The following is a 25,732-nucleotide window of genomic DNA, read 5'->3' as shown; positions in this document are numbered from 1 at the left end:
GTTATCTCTTGTACATAAAATTATATATTTTCTAAAAGTCCAGATATTGGCGAGTCCTGTAATTTGTATTTCGTACATATTAGGATCACGTGACAGTCAATATTTACACAACCTCTAAAAATCTAGTTTAGAATTTCCCAGGAACAAACGCTGCATTGTTTCCGGTCAAAATTATCACCAAGATTGATATAACACCTTTTGATCAAGCAAATTTCAATCGAAAACACCGCAGGAGTTTGTACAAGGGGGGGGGGGGATTCCCTGATTTTTGTGCTGTAATTTAAATTCGCTGTCATTTGATCAATGTAACAACTACTACAAAATACAAATCACAGCATTCACCGATATCTTGACTTTCTGTGAATATATACTTTAATGGGATTAAAAGTTCAAATTTTGCAGAGTCTGAGGGACTAGTACTTGTCCTTGAACCTTGATCTTACCTTCGGATAAAAAAGTCACTTTTATTTCGAAATGTGTCGACGCATGGATAATCCCGACGACTGTTCACGATAAATATGGAACATTGTATATTGGTACAAGAAAGTTTTACAATCATTATTTATTTTTCCTCAATGCGATTCAGCGATATTCTTGAGGAAACTTTTACTTCTATTATCATGACAACAAATCAAAGAAAATCCACATTTTTTACGAAATCGTGATTTGCAAGAAACCGTCTTGCCTGGAGCATGATCAAACAATTCTTGTATAGATCAATTATGGAATCGTTCAGTATATTGCAGTATTGCAGTGTAGACTTTACTAGGTCATACTCAGGTTTTCTTTCCATTACAAGTATAGGTTTTTTCTTCATTTTTACGAGTGGTCGATGGGGTCACCCGGATATTGTAAGGTCGACTGCTCTTCTAAAAATTGTTAAAAGTGAATACAAAATGGTTCCATGGCCAAGGTATCATGAAGTACGTACAATGATCGGAGAGCTCTGCTCGTTCAGTACAAAGTATCTATGTTCAGTAGAGCGCTGAAATCTGCTAATGTCGTTTGCCGCTCGTTTTCGGTAAACTCTGATACTTTTCAAACAAAACACAAAACACAATGTAAAGTGATAAAATAGTTTAGATGGATATCCTGAGTATTTCAGTGATCTGGGTACGTGACCCCAATTAACCAATGAAAGTGTCTTAAAATGTTAACAACTTAAAAAGAAGGCATGATATTATGATTCATATTGTACAACGAAACAAGGGAGGATTGGTGCACAGCAGTATACTCTCGTTATGTTCTCAGCACGCTTCAAGTCAATGTTTTATGATACGTTTTTTTTCTATGAGAGAGATTTTTATTATGGCTCGCGTGAATCCCGGATTCAAATCAGGTCAAGGATGTAACCGATAAATGAAAAAAGTAAGCGGCACGTAACCAAAATTTTAAATATCACAGTAGATCGATTCCTTGGTAATCACAAATTCCAGACAACACTTGGGACAAAATGCAAGTTTGCTGATAATCTCTCGGAGCCGGTGGCTGACTGTACGGCAGTTTTGAATTTGCGACACGGCAAAGGAATCCAGTCGTTCTGTCGCCAAGGGTATTAGAACTTTCAGTCCAAAAAACATGAATAATTTCTGTTTAGCCAACCAAAAAAGTGACGACTGTAATTTTTACAACCTTATCTACTGCTTTTATTTGCAACTACAAAAATATTGGATCTCGCTGTGTAAGTTATCTTGGACAGGTAGTGTTAAAGGTCACAGAGCAGCTCCAAAGGGTTGGCTCATTTATCGACATCTGTGCAGTTAACCTCTGTCTCCTGTCCCGCTATTACGTGTACACAGTGCTCTGTCGAACTACGCCAGCATGTCGAAGAAAATTGTCGTAATCACGGGTTGCTCCTCGGGAATCGGCCTGGAAACGGCCCTGCAGATGGCAAAGGCCAGGGACAAGCCTTACAAAGTCTATGCAACCATGAGAAACCTTGGAAAGAGAGGCCAAATTGAAAAGCGTGGAAAAGACATGCTGAACAAGACACTGTTTGTACGTGACCTGGACGTCACAAAGGATGAGTCCGTCGACAAATTTTTCACAACACTGATCAGAGACGAAGGGAGGATCGATATCCTAAGTAAGTTGCAGACATTTCTGGTGTTTTGCTAAATTTTAGTTATGACCATTCCCTTCTCCGACATAATGTTGTATGTGGCATGCAGTTAATTATTTATAGATTTGTGTTCAATATTAACTTGGTAACAGAAATAGTTATTTGCTACTGTTTATTGACATATGCCCTTTATTTGCACCGTAACATTTTTCATTAAAGTGATTTTCTCACAAACAACTTGTATGCCGGTCTACCGAAGGCGGGATCGACAGTGTGATAATTTCTTTATGGAATATGACAAATATAAAAGCAATATTAACAGTTAATTTATAATTTGATAAACATAGAATGCCCGAAATCGCCATGGCGATTGTGCTCGAAGCTTCTACTCAGTACGCCTTGAAAGCAATCCCAGTATTAAAAGTGAAGGTGACCAATTCCGATCCCTTGGCCAGATCCACACAAAACGCCTGCAGGCCATCGAATTTGTTTTCATTTCTCATCTACACATACGACGGCGCTCTTGCATTTCAATATTTCCAAACCAAGTAATCATCTGTACAGCAACAACCATAAATGCACCATTTAACCTCACAGCATTACAGGCGTACCAAGCAGGTGCCTCGAGCTAGATTGTAGATTTGTCAAATGATAACAAACAACTGTTTTGTTTATTTTTCATATTTCATAAATACTGTATCATTTTCCTACTCCGCCCGCTGCTTGACACCTCTGCCCACTCACTTTGCACTGAAATTAAAGATATATAAAACCTTTTAATTAATTTCTCTTAATTTAATTGTCTTAATCTGTTTGATTTGCATGGGCTTCCTCTTTGACCCTGTCGCACCTGCATCACGTGTCATACACCTTTGACCCAGATTGCAAGGTCCTAAGCCTTAAAAATCATGGCGATTTTGAAAGGTTTGTTTTTCGAAAAATGGGACCACAGAGGTAATTTCTTTAAACACTGAATGAGGGGGGGGGGGGGGAGAGGAGTGTTGCATTTGTTAATTCGCGAATCACACGAGATCTCCACTTATCGCGTGGAAGTTGATTGTTTACGCTTCTCACCAATTTGACAAATCTGTTTTAATATAGGGGCCTATATCAGGTAAACGTAGACGATAGTAATCTTTTCAGCAATAGCACTTTATCGAATTATAATGGGATGAGCTGACATGTGTACTCAAAAGAGCATGTTTTGACATGTCACACCGGTTTTATTACCAACGTGTCCATTTATCAAATCAACACTTTGCTAATCTCCGTTTCCTTTGAATTTCTGAGATATTCAATAATTTGCTTTCTGTTCAACGTCATCGGGAACATGTCCCTTTAAAGTTTTGTATGGCTTGAAGGCAGCGGAAAAATAAACGCCGGATTTGATTATAAAGATTCATGTGAATAACATTGTGACCTGAAAAACATGCTTCGATGCGAGGGGCTGTCATACTTATTTACTGTTTGCGTAATTAGTCAATCGATAAGAAGCAACATATTTGGAGTCACGTTGCCGTCATTTTTTTTCATCCTGATAAAAAAGACTGATGTTCAGCTAATCAGCTCGACCACAGTGTCGAACGCAGTTTTTTGTGATACGCCAGTATCTTGTACACAACATTTACGGTTGAAATATCAACGTTGGCAGCTGGCAGATACAACAGCAGAACGCTTAACACTATGGAACAATATCAAGGATATCTAAAACGCGGGTTAGATATTATTGAATATTTAAAGACATTGAACCCCGAAGTACCTCAACAACCTCTCCATCTCGATGCGCTTTTCGACAGAAAGTATTCCACACCCGCTCATTTCGCACCTTACAACTCGTTGCTAACAATCACCAACGTAAAGGATTGTTACACCGATTAAATATCCCTTCCAGTAGCTCCACAGGTAAAGATGACCAGTTCTTACCTTGTGAACTGCCGAAGGAAGGGGATTTAGGATTGGCTCTAGACAGATATTGACTCTTTTCCATCATCATCATCAGTGAATGTATAGGTCGACGATGATTTTCTTAAAATTCCAATACGTATTACCTTTAAGGTTGTATGCGCCTCGAAAGTGAAAGACCTAAACTTTTGCACAAACTTTCCTCTGGAATATTTTAACCATTACCCTTCAAAATCAAGAATAAAAATTTTGGGTCACCGCGCAAATTTTGGTATTAGAGAAACAAATTACCCCAGATTTACCAATAGATGGCCGCAAAGTCTGTGTTAACTCTACGGAGAAAAATAAACTTTCGATTTTCGAAAAACTAAGACTTTAAAAGTTTTCTTACACCAAGAGCTTTAAAATGAACCCCACAAATGTTAGACCAGAAAAGAACTGTAAAAGTTTGAGAGTCCTAATATCTGTCCCCGAGGCGCGTTCTACCTTATTAAATACTCTTTTGTGTAATAAGTGAACCAATCTTAGACATATACTGTTACACGAGCGACGCTAATGATTCTGATTGGCCTCTTCCAATTTCTGTAGTTAACAACGCTGGTGTGACACAAATGGGAATATTGGAAACTTTCTCACTTAACGACATCCGTGGTGTCATGGAGACCAATTATTTTGGCGCAGTAAGGACAATTCATGCTATCCTGTCAGTGATGAAACGTCAGGGTTCAGGTAGAATAATCAACATCAGCAGTATGCTTGGAATTTGTGGTAAGTCATTGCAGAAAAAACAATCAAAGATAATTTTCACATTGCCATGTTTATATATATTTCTACGGGAAGTTAGTCGCCAAGAATTTGTAAAACGCTTTCCTTCATACCGTCCATCCATCCATCCATTTTACTGGTTTTTTTGTACGTCTACACATACAACTGCTCTCTCCTTTGTCCTTCCCTATCCACCAATCCATCCATCCATTATTCAGTCAGTCCGTCCATCGCACTCCACATCTTTAAGTCTGTCTGTCTGTACAGACAGACAATGTCAGACAAACAAACACACACAAACGCATACATACATACATACATACATACATACATACATACATACATACATACATACATACATACATACATACATACATACATACATACATACATACATACATACATACATACATACATACATACATACATACATACATACATACATACATCATTTTATATGTATGTCATCCTCTGTCACAATGTATGTGTTCCGATAATATTGCTAGAGAAAATATGGTATATAAGTAAAAAGGTGTATGTTTGTAAGTTTTAGACTTTAGACTAACGAAAGCAACGAAAATGAAAATGATTTGACAAATCTATACATCCTACAGGGGTTTGCTGAAATAGATAAAAGTGCCAAGGAAAGGTACATATCAAATTCGGCTTATACTGGAAAGACAACATTTTTTCTCTCTATATGTCGAAATCTTAAAGTCTTTACCTGTTCACGCCATCAACGTTTCATCACCTTAGATCTTCAGACATTGCGTACATCGCCTTCTCGTCTCTCAAGTTACAACGTTTCAGATAAAGTATCCATTAAATTGATCATGACTCATTATCTCGAACATCTTTCCACACAGCTGCCCCTTTTGCGGAAGGTTATTCGTCATCCAAGTTCGCTCTTGAAGGGTTCTCAGAGGCCCTTGCACCAACTCTGAGAAAATTCAACGTCTAGTAAGTATATGCACAACTTCAAGGTCTCTAGTTTTTACCTTAAATATTATATATTATCCATAAAACCACTACACAGCTGGCACTGTAATACAATGGTAATATTTTTCCTCGCTCGTGCAGGTGTTAAGATGTTGTTTAGTCGGGGCGATAATCTCCCCGTTGGTGATTGGTATAGTAATAAATAATTGGGGTCGACATTGGGATAGAAAATACTACAGGGAGATAGGGAGACTATAGTCACACAGGGTAGATAGAAACCAAGACAAATCTCCTGACATGGTTTTCAGCATCTTCTCAAACCGTTCAAAATACTCTTAAGTGACTCTTTATGACACTCTTTATTTGTTTATTGTTCGAGAAAAAAGATGGGAATTACACATTCTAGACCGTCACATCATATGGTAGCAAAATATGATACTACGAAATTTAGACGCTTGGCAGCTGAGCCGCAGAGTGGTGTAATCCACGCCGACGCACAATCTGGCACTCTGCGATAGCAGTCGTAAATATCGAGTATATTTGATTTGTAAAATTTTATGCAAAATTGGTTTAGATAGGCGTTCTAACGTAAAAATACGGCTAGTTTTCAATCGGGTTCGAACCCACAACATACGGCATCAGTCGCCTAGCGGAGAGGCAACAGAGAGAACCGCTCGGCTAAATCTCCACTCCCAAGAAAGAGTGGTTCAATAGCCGGCTAAGTTGTTATTTTTCTGACTGAGACCGCTCCACACGTTGTAGAGTTCGTGAAGCACGCACGCACGCACGCTCACTATCACACATCGCACAACATTGGTTCGCAGCTTCGTATAGGCACAGTCCGTGACTTTTGCTAGGATTATGAGAAAGTTACATTAATATCAACGAAGGGACCTAGAGAATTTTCTAAGATATTTTGAAATATGTGCAACGTTGCGGACGCGCTAACATGAATATGCATAAAACTGTTATCAAATAACAAGAATATTACGAGTTATTTCTTTAGTTTAAAATGCCAGTGCAACTGATAACATTTATCACTAAAGCTGGTGAATGACACACATTTTCGAAATAGGCGTTTGTGGAGGGACTGTGGCGTTGTAAACAACAAGAGTGGTTTATAAATACGTGATTAAATTTCAAAGTGTTGGCAAAGAGTGCATTACGTTTACTGGTGGTGGTAGGATTCGCTTATAGTGCCATTCAGAATAGCTTCTTTTTTCAAACAATATTTTTTTTAATTCATCTATTCAATAGTAAAGACATACAGCCAGTAAATGCACATTTACACGTCATTACTGACAACGTTTTTCAGATAGTACAAGTATTCACGTTTATAGTTATTGCCGGTACGCAGATATCCATGTGTGATCACATGTCGGTCTCAAAAGAAAATTGCTTCATCGTTATCTCCTTTTCTTGCATCAATAAATTTCAAAAAATTGTCTCATGTGTCAGATTCTACTCATTCGACGCTTACAAGGGCCCACACCGAAATACATGACTCATAATTGATGGGAATGTCATGGCCAACGCTGACAGAGAAAAGTTGTTGATTTGTGTCAGTGTCACTGTCATGTTGAATTTTCTAAATTTGCTGAATGACTACTGAGTAAAGTTTAAGAGTTTTATTAAAGCCCTAATAGCTGCGAATCATATGAATTATTTTCATAGTTTTATTTTCAAACCAACGTTGGTTCATGTAAATGTGCTGACTGAAGGACATGTATAGACGTATCACTACTGCCTGATTTGGACCACAACGACGACATATTTTAACAAGTTAAATGATGAACGGGTGCTGCACCCGTAAAATGGCACCTCAAAGAAAAGTACCAAAAATGCAGTATTTCGTGCAAATACACATTGTAATCATCCAAGAAACAAGCATGATGCCATTTACTTGAATGCACCCACACGATGTGCATGTATGTTGTCGCAATCTTTATTTTTTCTGTCACGGCGGGAAAGCTAAAATTAATACAGTGTTATACACCTGCTCAGTCTTTAATTGGTCTTATTCCAAGAAAACTCTTTGAAAACTGAGGATATTTTGAGATCGGTTTATTACACATTCGCAGCTATTGGGGCTTTAAAGGCAGAATATGGTGTGCAAAACCTTACATTGAACACTGACTCCCAAACCCCGTGCTTGTGATTACTTTCCGATTCAAACTAAATTAACGGAATCCGTAGTGAAAATGACGCTTCCTATTTAGGATATTTTAGTCAAATCACGACGCGAAAACTAAAAAGCCCATGCATTCTCTTGTATTCTGCAGTTTGAGCACCATCCAATACGGCCCTGTTGAGACACCTATCAGAGACAGAGAAGAAGAAATGTTTGCGAGAGTCAAATACGATAGAGTTGACGACAAGACCGGTCAGCTGATGAGAAATTTTCGCTTAGCTAGGGACGACATTGTTGACCCTGCGAAGAGTGATGTCCAAACAGTTGAAGAGGCTGCTAAGTTTCTTGTTGAGGTGGTGGAAGATAACAATCCTAAACTGACCTACCCATCATCCGATTTCGTTTCTAGCATGCTGGCAACGAAACTGAAAGACCTAACCGGTGAATCAGTGGTTGCCAGTGCGAGCAAGTCATTCCTTGGCGACTGAACGTCCAAGTCCGAATATTGACCAGAAACGCGCAAGACATTGACACAACATGAAATATTAAAGATTATTTTCTTGACTCTTTTTCACAAAACACGTAACAACCACGTTTGAAGAATCAATTTGTAAGTGCAATAAATTCGCATTATTCGATACCCACGATTTATACCGAGATTCAAAAGGTGGTAATATTAGTTGGTTTTGTTGCAAATCATATTCTAATTACATTTTAGAACCTATTGCATCAAGAAAAATTATAAACGACAAATTTGGTTTTGGGTAGTACTCGCCTCGATATTGAAAGACATCAACTTTGCCCAAACCTTCCGAAAGGAAATTTTGAATCTTTCTCTTTTGAAATAAAGAATAAAAATCAGGGGTTACATTGCAAAATTTGGTACTAGAGACATAATTTACCCGCAATATTTCCTGACCCTTGAAATTCAAAATGGCCACCGTGCCTGTGCTGAGTGTATGGTGAATATCATATTTTCGATTTTTCACAATAAATAAGTAGGTAAAGGCTTTTTACCAAAAGACCTTTAAAATGAGCCCCCACAAGTGATAGTCCAAAAAGGTATTGTAAGACTGAGATTCTGAATATCTGGCTCGAGGTGCATTCTATGTTAATTTTACAGTATTCCTCACCTTTGATTTGTACACAACTTCTGGAATTCCTAGATGAAAGGTTCGATTCGGAGCTTCGGAAAACGCCATTTTTTTTCGAAATCTGGTGACACACGGCCAGCCTCGAAGAAAATGAGACGGTTCACAATTATTACTGTATAATGAATATCGTACCAAAGGATTATATTTCTAATATGGATATGCATAAGGAATGAACGGACAAGATAATGTGAAAGATATGTAGCAATGATTGAAGCACTTGCTAGCAATGTATGCAAACTGATACTAGGTCACACTCAAATCTGTTTACTTGGGTTGTCTCTTTATTTGTATAATTATTTTTTTTCTTCTATTGTACGAGTAGCCGATTAAACACCTGGGATACTGTTAGGTCCACTGCTCTTCTAAGTAGTGTCTCCTAAACAGTACAGCGGTAACATGCGCCGAAGTCTGATGTTTTTTTACAATATAATCGGATACTTTTCAAAAATAAACGAAACTAACACATAATTTATAGTGAAAATTTTTTTAGATGCAGTGCATACCGTCCATGCAGAAGATTATTTGAATCCAAGTTTCTACTTTAGCGCGTATTTTGCAATAATCATTAATATGTGTTTCATTCTTACGCACGTTAACAGGCTTGGAAAAGTCCTATTTTGTCGATTATTTATTACACCTAATAAGCTGAGACCCACTCATGTGATATCGGACGGGAGGTTAGATAGCGTGGCCTTCTTGAACTTCGCCCACGGTTTCTGCGTGTACAACATCATCCTGTGCATTTGCTCGGTATATTTTCTGTATTTCAATGGCTCAAAGGATACGCGGAGTTAACTCCACATGAATCATACACCTGAATTAGACGACATTCCAGTACAATTGTCTGAATTGTGCATTTAGTAAACGCGAAAAGCTACAAACAACACTGTCACCTCGCCTTCGGTGGCATATCAATATTACCGTCATGCGCACCATCCCTTGGACGGGCAAAAAGTCGTGACAAAAATCTGAAATAAAAATATGAGCTTAACAATTGCATATGCTTAGTGCGACTCATTTGCACCAACTGTCAAATCTACTTGTTACTTGGGATGACCTGGTTTCAGTTATCCAACTTGTAATGAAGTCTATTTTTAGGCTATTTTTGTAAATTTTGGTCAACAAAACAATTGGAACTAATTTGGGATAATTGGATCTTCATGTTTTTCAAATTTCTCAAAAATGTTAGGTTTCCTATAGCTCAATGTCTCAACATTACAATTTACTCATAAAAACAAGTGTGTAATGTAAAAAGAAAGGCAGATGAGCTGACATTTGTAGATTTTAAAGACATTACTTAACCATCCAATTATCCCAAATTAGTTCCAATCGTGTTCAACAAAATCATATCGGACATGTTGTACACTGGTTCTCCCAGGAATGACCCAATTAACTTCAAAACTACTCGTGTGGCAGCTTTAAATGTTGGTACAGTGGTTCCAGTTGGATTATCCAGTTGAAATGCGAGCAAATTGTGGCTATTTTTGTGATTTGGTCAAAAAGTCTTACTTTTCAAAAGTAATTATCGGACAGCTTTTAAATTTGGTATGCTAGTTCTCCTGTAGGAATGACCTAGTTGAGATGTGTTCAAAATACAGTGAAATCTGCAGTGTAGAATTTTCAAGGCTACCTTTGTAATTTTAGTCCAAAAATCATGTACACCAAAACTACTCACCCGACAACTTTGGAATTTGGTATACTGGTTTGTAGGAGTGACCTATTTAAGATGTGAGCAAATAGTAATGAAATCTGCAGTGTAGTATTTTCAAATCTATTATTGTAATTTTTTGTAAAAAATGTTCAGATGTCTTCAAATCGTAACGAAATCGAGGTTTTGATTCTTAGAATATTTCTGCCAATTTTGGCAAAAAAAATTCCATTATTCAAAAGCCTTATCAGACGTCTTTGAATTTGTTTTGCAAATCCCTCATGATGACATAGTTTAGATACGTGCAAAGTGTGATGAAATCACCAATATGTGTAAGACCTTTACACACTCTGCAAATTCTAGATGCCAGAATTTCAAGTATTTTCTCGCATTTTAGCTCACGTGTTCACTCACGTGAGCTAATGTCGCAGCGATGTCTGTGTGTCTGTGTGTCTGTCTATGCGCCCTATATCTCAAAAACGGCTCATCATATCCAAATTAAATCTGGTACATAGATTCAGTTTGCAAATGGTAATAAGTGATTTGTTTTGGTTGGTGTAGCTTGCTTACTTTTAGCTCATTTGCATACTTAATGATTTTAGAAAAAACTGATATACATTGAGAACGACTGCACACAATTTGATGAGATTTGCTACAAATATTGATCACACCAAGATATATCAGCCGTGAAAAATATTAAGGGGTGACATGAATGATAATTGCAAATTTGCATATTTAATGAACTTTCCCAATTAGGGATATATATCTGCATTGAATTGATCAAAATTGACGAAACGTTGAATTTACATTGAAGATACAATAATTTAACATTATTGAAAGTCATTAAGCATTTTTGCTTCAACCAATTCCTGATTTGCATATCTAATGAACTTTCTTAATCAGAGATATCTATCTGAATTGACTCGACCAAAATTGACGAAACTTTCCATGTACATTAAAGATATTATGATACAACATTATTGAGAGTCATTTAACATTTTTTCTTCAGCCAATTCCTAATTTGCATAATTATTGAACTTTCCTAATTAAGTATATATATCTTGATTGATTCGACCAAAGTTGTCGAAACTTGCTAAATACATTGAAGATACTTTGATAAAACATTATTTAAAGCATTTTAATTCACTTAATTCCTAATTTACATATTTAATTGACATTTCTAATTAAGGATGTATACCGGGATTTACTGGATCAAGGTGTACATATTTTTATACTTAATGACCTTTAAAATTAATCTGTGGTGAATATTGTTCATGACGTTGCAAACATGTGGCAAAAGTTTAAATTTACACACAACTTCAATACATAATGAATCAGTTCATATCTGGTATACTTGTGTTGTAAACTATATGGTAGCAACATATAATTGACGCGATTTTTGAATTACCTACCACACTGTGGTATATGAAAATGTAAAAACCAGGGAACCAAAACATTTTAAGACCCCCTACACACGCTGCAAACTTTTTAAATCAACCCCATGTACTACCAACAGAACCTTCAATTCCTTCCTCGAATTCATCTAAGCCCTCCCTAGCCAGTATTTGTGAATGCAGCATTAAGTATTTTGTAAATTTTCATTTTATTTCATATAAAGGGTGAATAAATATTCCTTCTGAAAACAACTTATTATTTTTATTTACAACAATGCAGTTCTCACAGCGTACAGTTTCCTGAGACTGGCAGTGTGAAAGATCACAGTGCAGCCACAACTTATTCGCTCATTTTTCAACATCTGTGCAGTTGAACTCAGTATCCAATCTGGCCATTACGTTTAAACAGCATAAAAGCTCAGTCGAGTTACCCCAGCATGTCGAAGAAAAATTGTCGTGATCACCGGTTGCTTCTACTACTGTTTCTATTTACCACAACAATTACTCAGTTGCACAAACTTCTCGTGGACGGGAAATGTTAAAGGTCAAGTAGCAGCTACAAAGGGTTGTCTCATTAATCAACATCTGTGCAGCTAACCTCTGCGTTAAATCTTGTGTACAGTCTATACAGTCTGTCGAACTACGCCAGCATGTCGAGGAAAATTGTCGTAATCACGGATTGCTCCTCGGGAATCGGCCTGGAAACGGCCCTGCAGATGGCAAAGGCCAGGGACAAGCCTTACAAAGTCTATGCAACCATGAGAAACCTTGGAAAGAGAGGCGAAATTGAAAAGCGTGGAAAAGACATGCTGAACAAGACACTGTTTGTTCGTGACCTGGACGTCACAAAGGACGAGTCCGTCGACAATTTTTACAACACTGATCAGGGACGAAGGGAGGATCGATATCCTGAGTAAGTTGAAGACATTATTGGTGATTTGTCTAAAGTTTAAGTTCTCCTTTTTCACATACTTTTGTATGTTGTACACAGTTAATTATTTATAGATTATGTGGCCGACGTTATCGTAACGACAGAATTATTTAATGGCTACTGTTTATTGACATGCCCTTTGCTCTGTACCATTCCTGTCCAAAGCGATTTTATAACAAACTACTGTAAGCTTGCCCACCAATAGATTGCCAATGTGATATGTATGTGAAAAATGAGAAAGCAATGGTTATTGTTGTTATTTGACAATACGGGAATGGTCAAAATCTCCACGGAGGGTATTTTCGAGGCTCTAGCTTGCAGCTCTTTCACTGAAGTCCCATATATTGGTAGAATAGGGAGGCAAACTTGTCTTGCCAGCTCTTCATGAAAAGCCTGCATGCCTACGACGTCGCTCGTGCATGTCAATGTTTGTTATCAATGCAATCATCGATACATTCATCATCATAATTGGATCCATCAATTATGTGCATATCTAATTCTGGGCAAGCCAATATGCCAGATGTCTGATTTTTCGTACACAGGAATAAATTTGGGAAAAAAATCTTTTTGCCACAATATCAAACAGGCCCACACTACCTTTTATCTCGATTTAACAAATGTGCCTGTAAATGCCTATAAATAAGTGCCACAGGCTCTAAATTTGACCGAATGAAGCACCTTATGACATTAGAGGGTTATTGATTATCATTGTGGCACCTTTTGCCAGTATTTGCAAGTGCTTGGGCCCCGTGAAGCTGCTTGCAGCTTTAATTAATATTATATTCATTAGTTCAAATGAAGTTAAATATCATCAGTTGTTATACACATGCCTGAACTTCAGACATGACCACTGTTCCTCAAACCATTTCACTATTCTCGATGTACTTGGCAGAAATTATTCCATGCCTACTCCTTGCGCATGCGATAACTTGGTGCTAAGAATCACCAACGTGGAGAATTGTTCTACAAACTTAAAATCTAATCCAGTTGTTTAAAGGTGAAAGCTGTCCATCTTTTACTTAATGAGCTACTTAAAAGAAGGGGAGTTGGAGTGGGCTTTGCAAAGAGTTGGAAATTGCTAAGTAAGTGAACACATAGGCTGATGATGGTTTTCTTAAAATTGCAATTTGTATATAATATATTACTCTCATGTAAAAACAATGATGCAATTACTTACATATACTGATACAAGAGCGAAACAAATGACCATAATTGGCCTGTGTAAATTTCTGTAGCTAACAATGCAGGAGTGACACTGGTGGGGATATTGGAAACTTTCTCATTGAACGACATCCGTGGTGTCATGGAGACCAATGACTTTGGAGCAGTAAGGACAATCCATGCTATCCTGTCAGTGATGAAACGCCAGGGCTCGGGAAGAATAATCAACGTCAGCAGTATTGTTGGAATTTGTGGTAAGTCATTTCAAGAAAAATCAAAAATAGTTTCCATGGTTCCTCCTGTATCTATCTAAATTTCTACCGGAAGCCAAGTCACTGAGATCTTGTAAAACTTCTTTCCTTCACACCATACATCCATTGTACCTGTTTTGTACATGTTTGCCTATTTAGATGCTCTCCTTCGTCATTCCTTATATATTAAACCATCCATCTATCCATCCATCATTCCATCCTACTGACTCTTCCTAAGTTTATAACCAACGCCACAAAGTAAATTTTAACAATTTCTACATCAGAAAGAGATTTTCTGAAATACAGAAAATTAATCGTCAATGGCCTTTTTAATTCTAAATTCAGTACGTTAGACTATTAGAAATACAGAATTTTCAGTTCCTTGAAAACCTCTTAACAATACATTTTAATGACAAGTCATTTGTTTATTTGTTGATCGATATAAAAGATGTGGCATTCATGTTAGCGAAGGATGATATTATTGTAAATTAATGCTATCATTTGAAATCCCTACGCGAGAAATGGCGCTTCCAATAATGGTTAATTTATTCAGTAAAACCACTAATACTAAAAAGCCTGTTCTCTTGTATTCTGCAGTTTGAGCACCATCCCATTCGGCCCTGTTGAGACACCTATCGTAGAAAGAGAAGACGAGATGTTTGCGAGAGTCAAGTACGATAGAGTTGATGACAAGACCGGTCAGCTGATGAGGGACTTCCGCGCAGCTAGGGACGACTTTGTTGACCCTACTAAGAGTGATGTCCATACAGCTGAAGAGGCTGCCAAATTTCTTGTTTGGGTGGTTGAAGATAACGATCCCAAACTGATCTACCCTTCATCTGATTTTGTTTCTAGCATTATGGCAACGAAACTGAAAGACCTAACCGGTGAATCAGTGGTTGCCAGTGCAAGCAAGTCATTCCTAGGTGACTGAACGTTGAAGTCCATATATTGACTAGAAACGCGCAAAGCACTGAAAAAAGGAAATAGTAAATATTTATTCTTGACCTTTTTTCACAAGACGCGTATCTAGGACGCTTTAAAAATCAATATGTAGGTGCAATAAATCAATATTACTCTATATCCATGGCTGGTGCCAAAATATAGAAGTGGTAGTATTAGTCGGTTTTGTTGCAAACCGTATTCTAATGACATTTTGAACATATTAAAACGGATTGTATCAAGGGGATCGTAAATGATGTTTGGTTTCGGGTAGTACGCGCCTCAAAATTGAAAGAGTAAATTTGCCCCAACGACAGGGAACTTTCAATCATTCCCCGCAAGAATAATAGTCAAGGGTTACATTGGGAAATTTGGTACTATTAAAGAAAAAGTTTACCCAACTTCCTGACACTGGGAATTCAAAATGGCCGCCATGCCCGCGTTAAGTATATGGTGAAAATCATATTGTCGATTTTCGCAATAAATAAGCAGGTAAATCTTCATTTCCTCCCAAAAAATATTATTAGAGTCTGGGAGTGTGAATATCCGACCCGAGGCGCATTCTACGTTAAAGGTATACTGTCACCTGTTCCAATTTTGCCACAGTTACCATGGAAAGAGAAAATCTAACTAATCACAGATTTTAAGCGGGTGGCCGCTTTTAAAAAACAGCGCCATCACATGGGCATTTCGAATACGAAGGAACGCCCCTTTGAACATATATGGGTATATTTAGATTACAGGTGACTGTATACCTTTAATTTTACAGTATTCAACCTTGGATTTGAATACAACCTCTTGACCTTGTAGATTTAAGGTTAGTTTCGGATCGACAGAAAACGTTCAAGTCATTTTATTTTGAAATCTAGCGACACAAGGCCAACCTCGAGAACAAAAGGAAGGTCCACAATAATCATTGAATACTGTAACACGATTGGAACTAATTTCCGATAACTGATCTTTATATTTTTCAAATTTCTCAAAAATTTTGGGTGCCCTATTGCTGAATGTTGCGATATTACAAATAACTCAATAAACACAAGTGTGAAACTTGAAAAGAAAAGCAGATGAGGTTACATTTGCAGCCTGAATCGACATTACTTCACCATCCACTTATCCCAAATTAGTTCCAATCGTGTTCTGTGTTCTTGAACCAGAGGGTTATACATCTATGAGGATCCAGCGATATGCTTTTAAGGAATAAAGAACAAAATGCTGCACTTCTATTAAATTCCAGTAAATCAAAGAAAGTGGTCATTTTAACGACAAGTTTATGTTTAGTATAGACAAGAAAATGTGAAATGTATAGAACCAGGGTGGAATCATTCACTTCCAGTGTATGCGAAACTGGTACTCTATTATAAACAAATCAAAAATAACAGGAATGATAAAATACACAAGACCTCCATCATGCTACACAATATCTTGATCAACGAATACTGACGTTTTGCTGTTCAGCACCACAAAAACTTCAGCGACATTATATCAATCCTGACTCTTAATCGGCCATATCCAATGAACTTAAACAGTGGGAAACAGATTATGGTTCGTAGAGTTAGTGACACTAAGCGATGGAAACTATACCGAGATAGTACCCACATCATTGATTCAACCAGCTTAATTTTTTACAGCTTGCAAGCCCATCACCGAGTAACGAGAACTTACAAACTCCACAAATCAATGCTGAAAACATTCACTCAAACTCATCCACCGTCATAAACTTGTCAGATGTTCCTCTCACTGAAGCCGAAGTAAGTGTCTCAGAAAAGGGACTGCCCTACCACATAATAATGTTAAATTATACTATTTTCAATATACATACCAAGTTTTGTCAATTTTAATCAAGTCAATTCAGATATATATCCGTAGTAAAGAAAGTTCATTAAGTATGCAAATTAGCAAGTATCTTTCATGTCACCCCTTAACATCTTTCACGGCTGATATATCTTGGTGTGATCAATATTTGTAGCAAATCTCATCAAATTGTGTGCAGTCGTCAATATATATCCGTTTTTTCTAAAATCATTAATTATGCAAATGCGCAAAAAGTAAGCAAGCCACACCCACCAAAAACTAATCAGTTCTTGCCATTTGCAAACTGAATCTATGTGTCAGATTTGATTCTGATCTGATGAGCCGTGTTTGAGATATCGAGCACACAGAGAGACAGAGACACAGACTCACAGACTCACAGACACACAGACATCGCTGCGACATATGCTCACGTGTGTAAACACGTGAGCAAAAAATGGTGACATGAATGCCAGAAAAATAACAATGCCCGCTAGAAACTTTTTTCTTAGTTTAGAACTACGTCAGCGGGTGGGCCCTCAAAACAATAAGTCATGTCATTTTTGTCTTTCTCTGAGACATTTATTTAAGAATTTTTTTTATCTGGCATGCCAGATTTAAAATCAATAACCACTAGTCATGGCTGAGGTGGACTGGGCCCCAACAATGGTCCTTATCACATGCATAGGGGGCATAGAGGTGTTGCTACGGACAATTTCGTCAAGAATTAACGTGCCAACTGTGTTGTCTTAGAGACCCCTATGCATGCTAACTTCAATTATTCAGACATTAAAGATGTTTTTTTTTTCGTATCATTGTGGCCAAGTCATCAAATTCTTTGAGTTTTATCAATACACCTCGCAAAAGTAATGTTTGGCTGATACCCAGTCCCCTTTGTTTCCATTACAATAATCTCTACTGCAAAATTGCCACTGAGCAAGACGTATAGAAATTGTCAAATCAAGTTTAAGTCCCTTAGAATTGTCAGACCTCGTCTCCATCACAGATTCCTCCTTGAAAGTGAAGACCATAAGCTCGAAGAACAACTTTTGCATCTTTTAATCACATTCTACGTAGGCCATTAATGATATAATTTATAATATTACTTATGATCAGTTATATCGGAACGTTTAATCAGTCCACCTTCATTTACTGAATGTATTTTTCTTCATATTGTGTTTGAATGATAGCTTTATTGCTTATTGATTTCAAGTGAATTTATGTTCACATTCACTTTGTTAAAGCGACTATAGTCGTTCTTTTTTACCTTTTTCATGAATTTCCCTTGATATGAAAAGAAGCGTATGTTGTTTGGCTTCTTGAAACATGCTGAAATGCTGGCCAACTGTGCACAGCCTCAACTCTGCTTGCAGCCAGACAAGATTAATAATTCAGTTAGACATTAAAAGCATTATCAAGCTCTGCGCACAACTTTCACCATACGTTGCTGAACATACACTGTTGCATAAAGTTTTGATCCCATGCAAGCTTTTGTAATGAAATATTGAATGGCAGTGTCTTTCACTTGATGAAGATAGCAGCTTTCTCTTACATTGTGGCGATGTTTATTTGTCTTACGAAAGCAAGTCGAAATAGGAAAAAATCAACATTATCCATGCAGAGTAATTTTTGACATTTTTGCAGTTATGTATCGCCGTCATTTTGTACACTGGACGTCTTTATGGAAGTATTCAATGTTCACAATAAGGTATAGAACGAGTGTCAGTGTCCCATTTTGTCTTTTGTTCATTGGTTGCATTCAAATCAACGTCGGTTTTGGTATATTTGAAGTGTTTTGAAAATATCTCATTATGTATGAAGGGTAAACATGTTTTCCCCTGAAAACTACTTCTACTTCGATTCTAGTACTGTTTTATTTAAAGCTACAATAATGCAGTTTTCACTGCCTACAGTTCTTAGACGAGATGTGTCAAAGGTCACAGTCGCGGTGCAGCTACAAAGGGTTGCATTCATCAACATCTGTTCTCTACCAAGTCACACTACGTGTGTCACACTTATATGTGTACATTGCTCTGTCGCAAGCATGTCGAAGAAAATTGTCGTGATCACCGGTTGCTCCTCGGGAATCGGCCTGGAAACGGCCCTGCAGATGGCAAAGGCCAGGGACAAGCCTTACAAAGTCTATGCAACCATGAGAAACCTTGGAAAGAGAGGTGAAATCGAAAAGCGTGGAAAAGACATGCTGAACAAGACACTGTTTGTGCGTGACCTTGACGTCAACAAGGACGAGTCCGTCGACAAATTTTTCACAACACTAATCAGAGACGAAGGGAGGATCGATATCCTGAGTAAGTTGCAGACATTTCTGGTGTGTTTCCTAGAAGTGCAGTTCAGACCATTCCCTTCTTCGACACATATGTTGTGTGTGGATAATACATTAACAGATATGTGGTTAATATTTAATTGACGACAGAAAAATTATCGGCTTCTGGTGATATGCCCTCAAGCTCTGCAACATTCTTGTCCGAAGTGATTGTCTCACAAACAGCTAGTAAGGTGGACCGCGGATGGATTGGAAAAGTGATAAATGTTATAAAGTATAACAAATAAAAAGCGATATTAATAATTATTGGTATTATTCGTCGACCACGGGAATGTCAAAAACCTCCACGGCAGATATGCTCGACGCACTCGCTTTGCACGCCTGTACTTCTATCCCATATAAAAAGGGAAGGAGGCCGACTCCCCGGCCAGATAGACACAAACATGTCTGCACGCCATCGAATTTTCATCCATTTCTTATTTACAACGTCACTCAAGCATCCCAATATTTCCAACCAATGCAATCATTGATTACCCAACATCACAAATGCATCGTATGGCCTTACAGCATTGCAGGCATGCCAAGCAAGTGCCTCAATGCTGACGTAGAGATTTCGGCCACTCCAGAGGTTTGTCAAAGACAACAACAGCTGGAAGTATGAGTTCGTGTGCTTTTCATATTTCATAGATAATTTATCACATTACTAATCCGATTGTGGCCGGACACTTGTCCTAACGCTCTTTAGACCCGCTTATTACTTCTTAAAAGTTGAATATATGCACGCGTTTTAAGTAATTTGTGAAAACACCAACTGCGTCCTTGCCCTGTCGCACATACGCCAAGTGTCATACACATTCTTTGACCCAGATTGCAAGTTCTTACACCATAAACAATCACAGCGATTTTGACAACCTCCTATTGCGCAAATTGGACCACAGAGGTCATATTATAATGCAATTGATTGGTTCAAGATAAGTGTGAAACCATGTATGCGTGGAGGTGATGATGTTTGAGGAATTTTACCAGGTAAACGTGGAAGACAGTCATTTTTTTCCTCAAATCATGAAAGGCTGACCCGACATGTTCAGTCAAAAAGAGTATGTGTCTCATGTCAAACCATAAACCCGTGGGGGAAACGAGGGCCCGTGGTTCATCAGTGTTTAGTTGTGAACTTTTGTTGTACTGTCTGTTATGATGTCTCAAGAACTTGGATTGGAATTGGAATGAAATCTGGTACATAGATTCTGTTTCGGAAGGGCCAGATCTGATTACTTTTCGGTAGGTGTGTCTTTGATAATTAACGTCAATTTGCATAATTATTTTTTTTTCAGAAATCAGATATTTTCCGAATGATACAATCATAACTTATTAACCTTCTCAGATGTTAATACAGGACCAATATGGCAGATTTCAAGGTCATGTAGAAGGTTTATGACAATAGCACTTATCATTTGCATATCTAATGAACTTCATATCCGAATTGACTCGACAAAAGTTGACAAAATTTGCTATGTACATTGAAGATATATATATATATATATATATATATATATATATATATATATATATATATATATCTTGATTGACTCAACGAAAGTTGTTGAAACTTGCTATATTTATCAAAGATACAATAATATGATATAAATAGAATCGTTTAGCATTTTACATCAATTACTTATGTGCATATTTAGTGAACTTTCCAATTCGGAACTTCAGTCTGGAAGGACGCCACCAAAGTTGATGAAATTCGCTATTTTATAGTGATGATGTAATCATGTAAGAGTATACACTATAGGACGGTGAATGACATTTTGCATTTTCATGTCAACTGAGTCGTTTATTTGAATTTGAATGAACTTTCCCAATTAGGCACATTAAAGTGGAAGGACTTGGACCGAAGTTGATGAAAGATGTTTTCGACTAGTATATTGACCATACAATAAAAAAATAATAATGAGCGTTTACGATTTTGCATATAAATCTGAAGGACTTGACAAGAGGCGATTAAATGTGCTACATAAAGCAATAATAAAATCACATGACAGCTTTGAAAGCTTAAAGGCAACAATAATAGAAATGCTGAGGTACAAGTGTTAACTCACGTAGAATAACATTACCATCCCTAGAAAGCATGCCTCGATGCCAGGGGTGGTCATACCTATCTACTGTCTCCGAAATTAGTTGATAGATAAGAAACACAATCTTTGGATTGACTTTACCTTCATGTTACTCCCTGTCAAATAACTGATGTTAGACATATAGAATACGATGATAGTCATCAAACGATCTTTTGAAGGCATTCCAGTATCTTGTACACAACGTATGCTGATGGAATTTTTAATATTGGATACTTGCAGATACAACACCAGAACACTGAACACTTTGGAACTATATCGAGGATATCCATAATGATAAAGGATCAAATTATTGTAATAATTTTATTCATAGCACTTAAAAGTTTCGTCCAAACTCTTTTCATTCAGAGTCTGTTTTCAACTCCAAATATCCCAACGGAAATTTACAACGTAAAAGATTAGGACATTCAGAGACATTCAACCTAGAACCGGAAGCACAAATTATTCCATGCCCACTCATTGCGCACCTTACAACTCGGTGCTAACAATCGCCAACGTAGAGGATGTTTACACGGATTAAATATCACTTCGAGTAGCTCCACAGGTAAAGATGACCAGTTTTTACCTTGTGAACTGCCAAAGGAAGGGGAGTAAAGGTAGCGTATCGCCAATTGTAGAAACTGTGAGGTAAGGGAACAATACACATGCAATACACATTACCATACTCTTAATGTAAAAACAATGAAGCAATTCTAAACGTACTTTTACATCAGAGAAGCTAATGACTACGATTTAATTTACTATTTCCATTTCTGTAGTTAACAACGCTGGAGTGGTACAAATAGGGATATTGGAAACTTGCTCGCTTAACGACATCAGGGATGTCATGGAGACCAATTTCTTTGGCGCAGTAAGGACAATTCATGCTATTCTGTCAGTGATGAAACGTCAGGGCTCGGGAAGAATAATCAACGTCAGCAGTGTTGTTGGAATTTGTGGTAAGTCACTGCAGAAAGTGGTTTCTTATCTTCCTTCCATATCGATCTATATTTCTACAGGAATCCATTGCCGAATTACTAACAATTTGTAAAACCCCCTTACATCTATTCATTTACCAGCATTGTACATGTCTACCTTACCTTCCTTTGTCCATTCTTAATCATCGATCCGTCCATCCCTCCATCTGTCAATCTGTCAATTTATCTCACTTAACATATACATACATATACAGTAAATGCTACAGATCTACATACAAATATACACATATATACACATGTATGCACGTACATAGATACTTATATAGATTCATAGATAGATAGATAGATAGATAGATAGATAGATAGATAGATAGATAGATAGATAATAGATAGATAGATAGATAGATAGATAGATAGATAGATAGATAGATAGATTTACGGATCGATGGATGGCTTGGTGGATGGATGACTGGATGGATGGATGGATGGATGGATGGGTGGATGGATAGATGGAGGGATGGATGGAGGGATGGATGGATGGATGGATGGGTGGATAGTTAGATATGCACACATCATCCAAGTAGGAACCCATGGGATAAGTTATCACTGGTCGGCCTTACATTTTTATATGGAAAAGGGGAGGCTGTAAAAATAATGCATTCGCATTGAATTAACAAAATGTCTCAAACACCTTTATACACAGCTTGCCCTTTCACGGAAGGTTATTCGGCCTCCAAGTTCGCCCTTGAAGGGTTCTCAGAGGCCCTTGCACCAACTCTGAGAAAATTCAACATCAAGTGAGTATTTGCACATCTTCGGGACTTCTGCTTTTCACCTTAATATTTGATGTTATCCCAGACTTGGTACAAATTTTTTTGAATGCGATAAAGTAGAGTTATAACGAAGAGACTTCCAGAATGGTGATGTTGGCCGGAACGTACCAATCGCGTTCACGGCACACTTGTGCAGTGGCCACGCATTTATACAAATCGGCGATGACAGCGAGCCATCGCATTTCAGTCATCCAGTTGGAGAGCGGCAATAATAAATAATCGGGGGAGGGATATTAGGGATAACAACAAACAGATTTGGACTGTTTTCCTTGCAATACTCTGTTGAGATTTTGAGGGTGTCGCAGCAGGCGCACAGCAGCACGGTTCAGGCGTAATCTGTATAATTATTTTTTTATCATGATTAATACAGAAATACAGAGTTTGCTGGACTCACAAGTTTATTGAAGCGTAGTAGAGACACAGAGTATATAGGAGCGAAGTCAAATCCCTTCGCAGGAAGTTTTCGGCATCTCGAAAAACTTCGTAACAATACTTTTTAATGACAGACTGCTTGTTAGGTTTTTGTTCGATATAAACGATAGAAATTTTACGAACTAGGCTGTGACGTCACATGATATCAAACTATTTTACGGAAGAAATCTAAGAGTTCAGCCGCAGAGCAGTGCAATCCATTCCAACTCGACTCACATAAAGATGCACATTCTTGGGTTCTAAGCGTTCTCTTTGCGACGGTAAATGTAACTGGATCGAGTGTATTTCATTAGAATGTAAAATTGCGGGTTGAGAGAGACATTTTAAGGTAGTATGCGCCCAGATAGTGAAACTTAAACTTTTGCTCCAACTTTCCTCAGTGAAACTCTCAACCATTCCCTTACATCAACCATAAAAATCAGGGGTCACCATGCAAAGTTTGGAACGAGCGAAACAAATTACCCAACATTTCGCGATATTTGAAATTCAAAATGGCCACGATTTCTATGTTAACTCTATGGGGAAAAATTAAATTTCGGATTTTCGAAAAAACTAAGACCGTGAGAGTATTTCTTTCCCCAATAGCTTTAAAATAAGCCCCCATAAGTTGTAGGTCAGAAAAGAATTGTAGAAATTTGAGAGTCCGACTATCTGTCCGCTCTAAGAAACTTTACAAGTTTGGTTTGCCGCTGTGCTTTCATGCAGGTACAGTCTATGACGTAGGCCACCATTCACGGCCAGGATCATGACAAAGTGGCATGAATACTTACAGACTCAAGGCACCTGATCTTAAAGATAAAAGCTTTAGGAGACCGTAGCTTGCATTTACAGCTAAATCTGATACCTGTTGAAAGACAGCGGTGAAAAATATTCAACATTAATGTGTACATTGTAAACGCTGACTGGTGATGGTAGGATTCGCTTATGGTGCCATTCAATTTTAACGTTAGAATACCTACTTTTTGAAGCTAGATCAAACAGAATTTTTTCATTCATCTATTCAATAGTAGGCCTAAAGGTGGATAGCCAGTATTGCACATTTTCCACCTCATTGCTGAGAATTGAATTTTGATTGGTACGTTTTTAGTTGTTACCTGTCTCAAACATCTACCCAGTATATATCCATGTATAATCGCAGGTGGGTCTCAGACCAAAATTTCTTCATCGGTATCTCATTGGCTTATCAATAAATTTTCAAAGTTTGTCCCCATTTGTCATATTCTGCTGATTCGACGCTTAGAAGGGCCCAGACGGAAAAAGGTGACTCATAATTGATGGGGAGTGTGATGACAAATGCTGACAAAAAATATACAACCTTGTTAATTTGTATCAGTGTCTCTCCCAAGTTTAGAATATGCTCAACTCACGAACTGACGACAGAAAAATGTTAACACTTTTGTAGTAAAGGTATAATGTGACATACGTATAAGATTAAACACAGACTCCAAACCCCCTTACTTGTAATTATATTCCAATTATAAATAAATTTCTTCAAGTCACAACATGAAAATTAAAAAGCCTGTTCTCTTGTATTCTACAGTTTGAGCACCATCCAATTTGGCCCTGTTGATACAGCTTGGAGAGATAGAGAAGACGAAATGTTTGCGAGAGTCAAATACGATAGAGTTGACGACAAGACCGGTCAGCTGATGAGGGACTACCGCGCAGCTAGGGACGACATTGTTGATCCTGCGAAGAGTGATCTCCAAACAGTGGAAGAGGCTGCCAAGTTTCTTGTTTGGGTGGTGGAAGATAACAATCCTAAACTGATCTACCCATCATCTGATTTTGTTACTGGCATTCTGGCAACGAAACTGAAAGACCTAACCGGTGAATCAGTGGTTGCTAGTGCAGACAAGTCATTCCTTCGCAACTGAATTCCAAACATTGGCAAGAAACGGGCAAAACAGCGGACCTCTGCGCCGATGAAATTTTGAAATTCTTAGTTAAACAATGTCGATTACATTTCTTTTACTCATTGTAATTGACACAATATAAAATATTAAAGATTTTTCATAAGGTCTTTTTGACAAAATAAAAAACTACGCGTTAAGAATCAA

The 25,732-nt window shown here is 37.6% G+C and overlaps 2 protein-coding genes across 2 annotated transcripts; both read left to right on the top strand.

The window, feature by feature from the left end:
- The first annotated feature begins 1,721 nt into the window (after positions 1-1,721).
- On the top strand, positions 1,722-9,305 carry LOC139140984 (retinol dehydrogenase 8-like). The gene is made up of 4 exons (XM_070710507.1): positions 1,722-2,086; positions 4,553-4,732; positions 5,596-5,689; positions 7,951-9,305. Exons 1-4 carry the CDS (start codon positions 1,822-1,824, stop codon positions 8,285-8,287), a joined length of 876 nt encoding a protein of 291 aa, XP_070566608.1. The 5' UTR covers positions 1,722-1,821; the 3' UTR covers positions 8,288-9,305.
- An 8,292-nt stretch (positions 9,306-17,597) lies between these two features.
- On the top strand, positions 17,598-25,732 carry LOC139140983 (retinol dehydrogenase 8-like). The gene is made up of 4 exons (XM_070710505.1): positions 17,598-19,380; positions 22,249-22,428; positions 23,111-23,204; positions 25,213-25,732. The coding sequence occupies exons 1-4, from the start codon at positions 18,900-18,902 to the stop codon at positions 25,547-25,549; spliced, it is 1,092 nt and encodes a 363-aa protein (XP_070566606.1). The 5' UTR covers positions 17,598-18,899; the 3' UTR covers positions 25,550-25,732.

This window comes from Ptychodera flava, chromosome 9 (assembly GCF_041260155.1).
Source record: "Ptychodera flava strain L36383 chromosome 9, AS_Pfla_20210202, whole genome shotgun sequence".
Lineage (NCBI taxonomy): Eukaryota > Metazoa > Hemichordata > Enteropneusta > Ptychoderidae > Ptychodera > Ptychodera flava.
The sequence above is the reverse complement of the archived record's forward strand: the minus strand, read 5'-3'. Positions and strand labels throughout refer to the sequence as shown.

Coding starts and splice junctions, on each gene's coding strand:
- LOC139140983 (XM_070710505.1), top strand. CDS start 18,900: ATGTTTTCCCCTGAAAACTACTTCTACTTCGATTCTAGTACTGTTTTA. Junction 19,381..22,248: donor AGGGAGGATCGATATCCTGA/GTAAGTTGCAGA, acceptor CCATTTCTGTAG/TTAACAACGCTGGAGTGGTA. Junction 22,429..23,110: donor CAGTGTTGTTGGAATTTGTG/GTAAGTCACTGC, acceptor CTTTATACACAG/CTTGCCCTTTCACGGAAGGT.
- LOC139140984 (XM_070710507.1), top strand. CDS start 1,822: ATGTCGAAGAAAATTGTCGTAATCACGGGTTGCTCCTCGGGAATCGGC. Junction 2,087..4,552: donor AGGGAGGATCGATATCCTAA/GTAAGTTGCAGA, acceptor CAATTTCTGTAG/TTAACAACGCTGGTGTGACA. Junction 5,690..7,950: donor CTGAGAAAATTCAACGTCTA/GTAAGTATATGC, acceptor TGTATTCTGCAG/TTTGAGCACCATCCAATACG.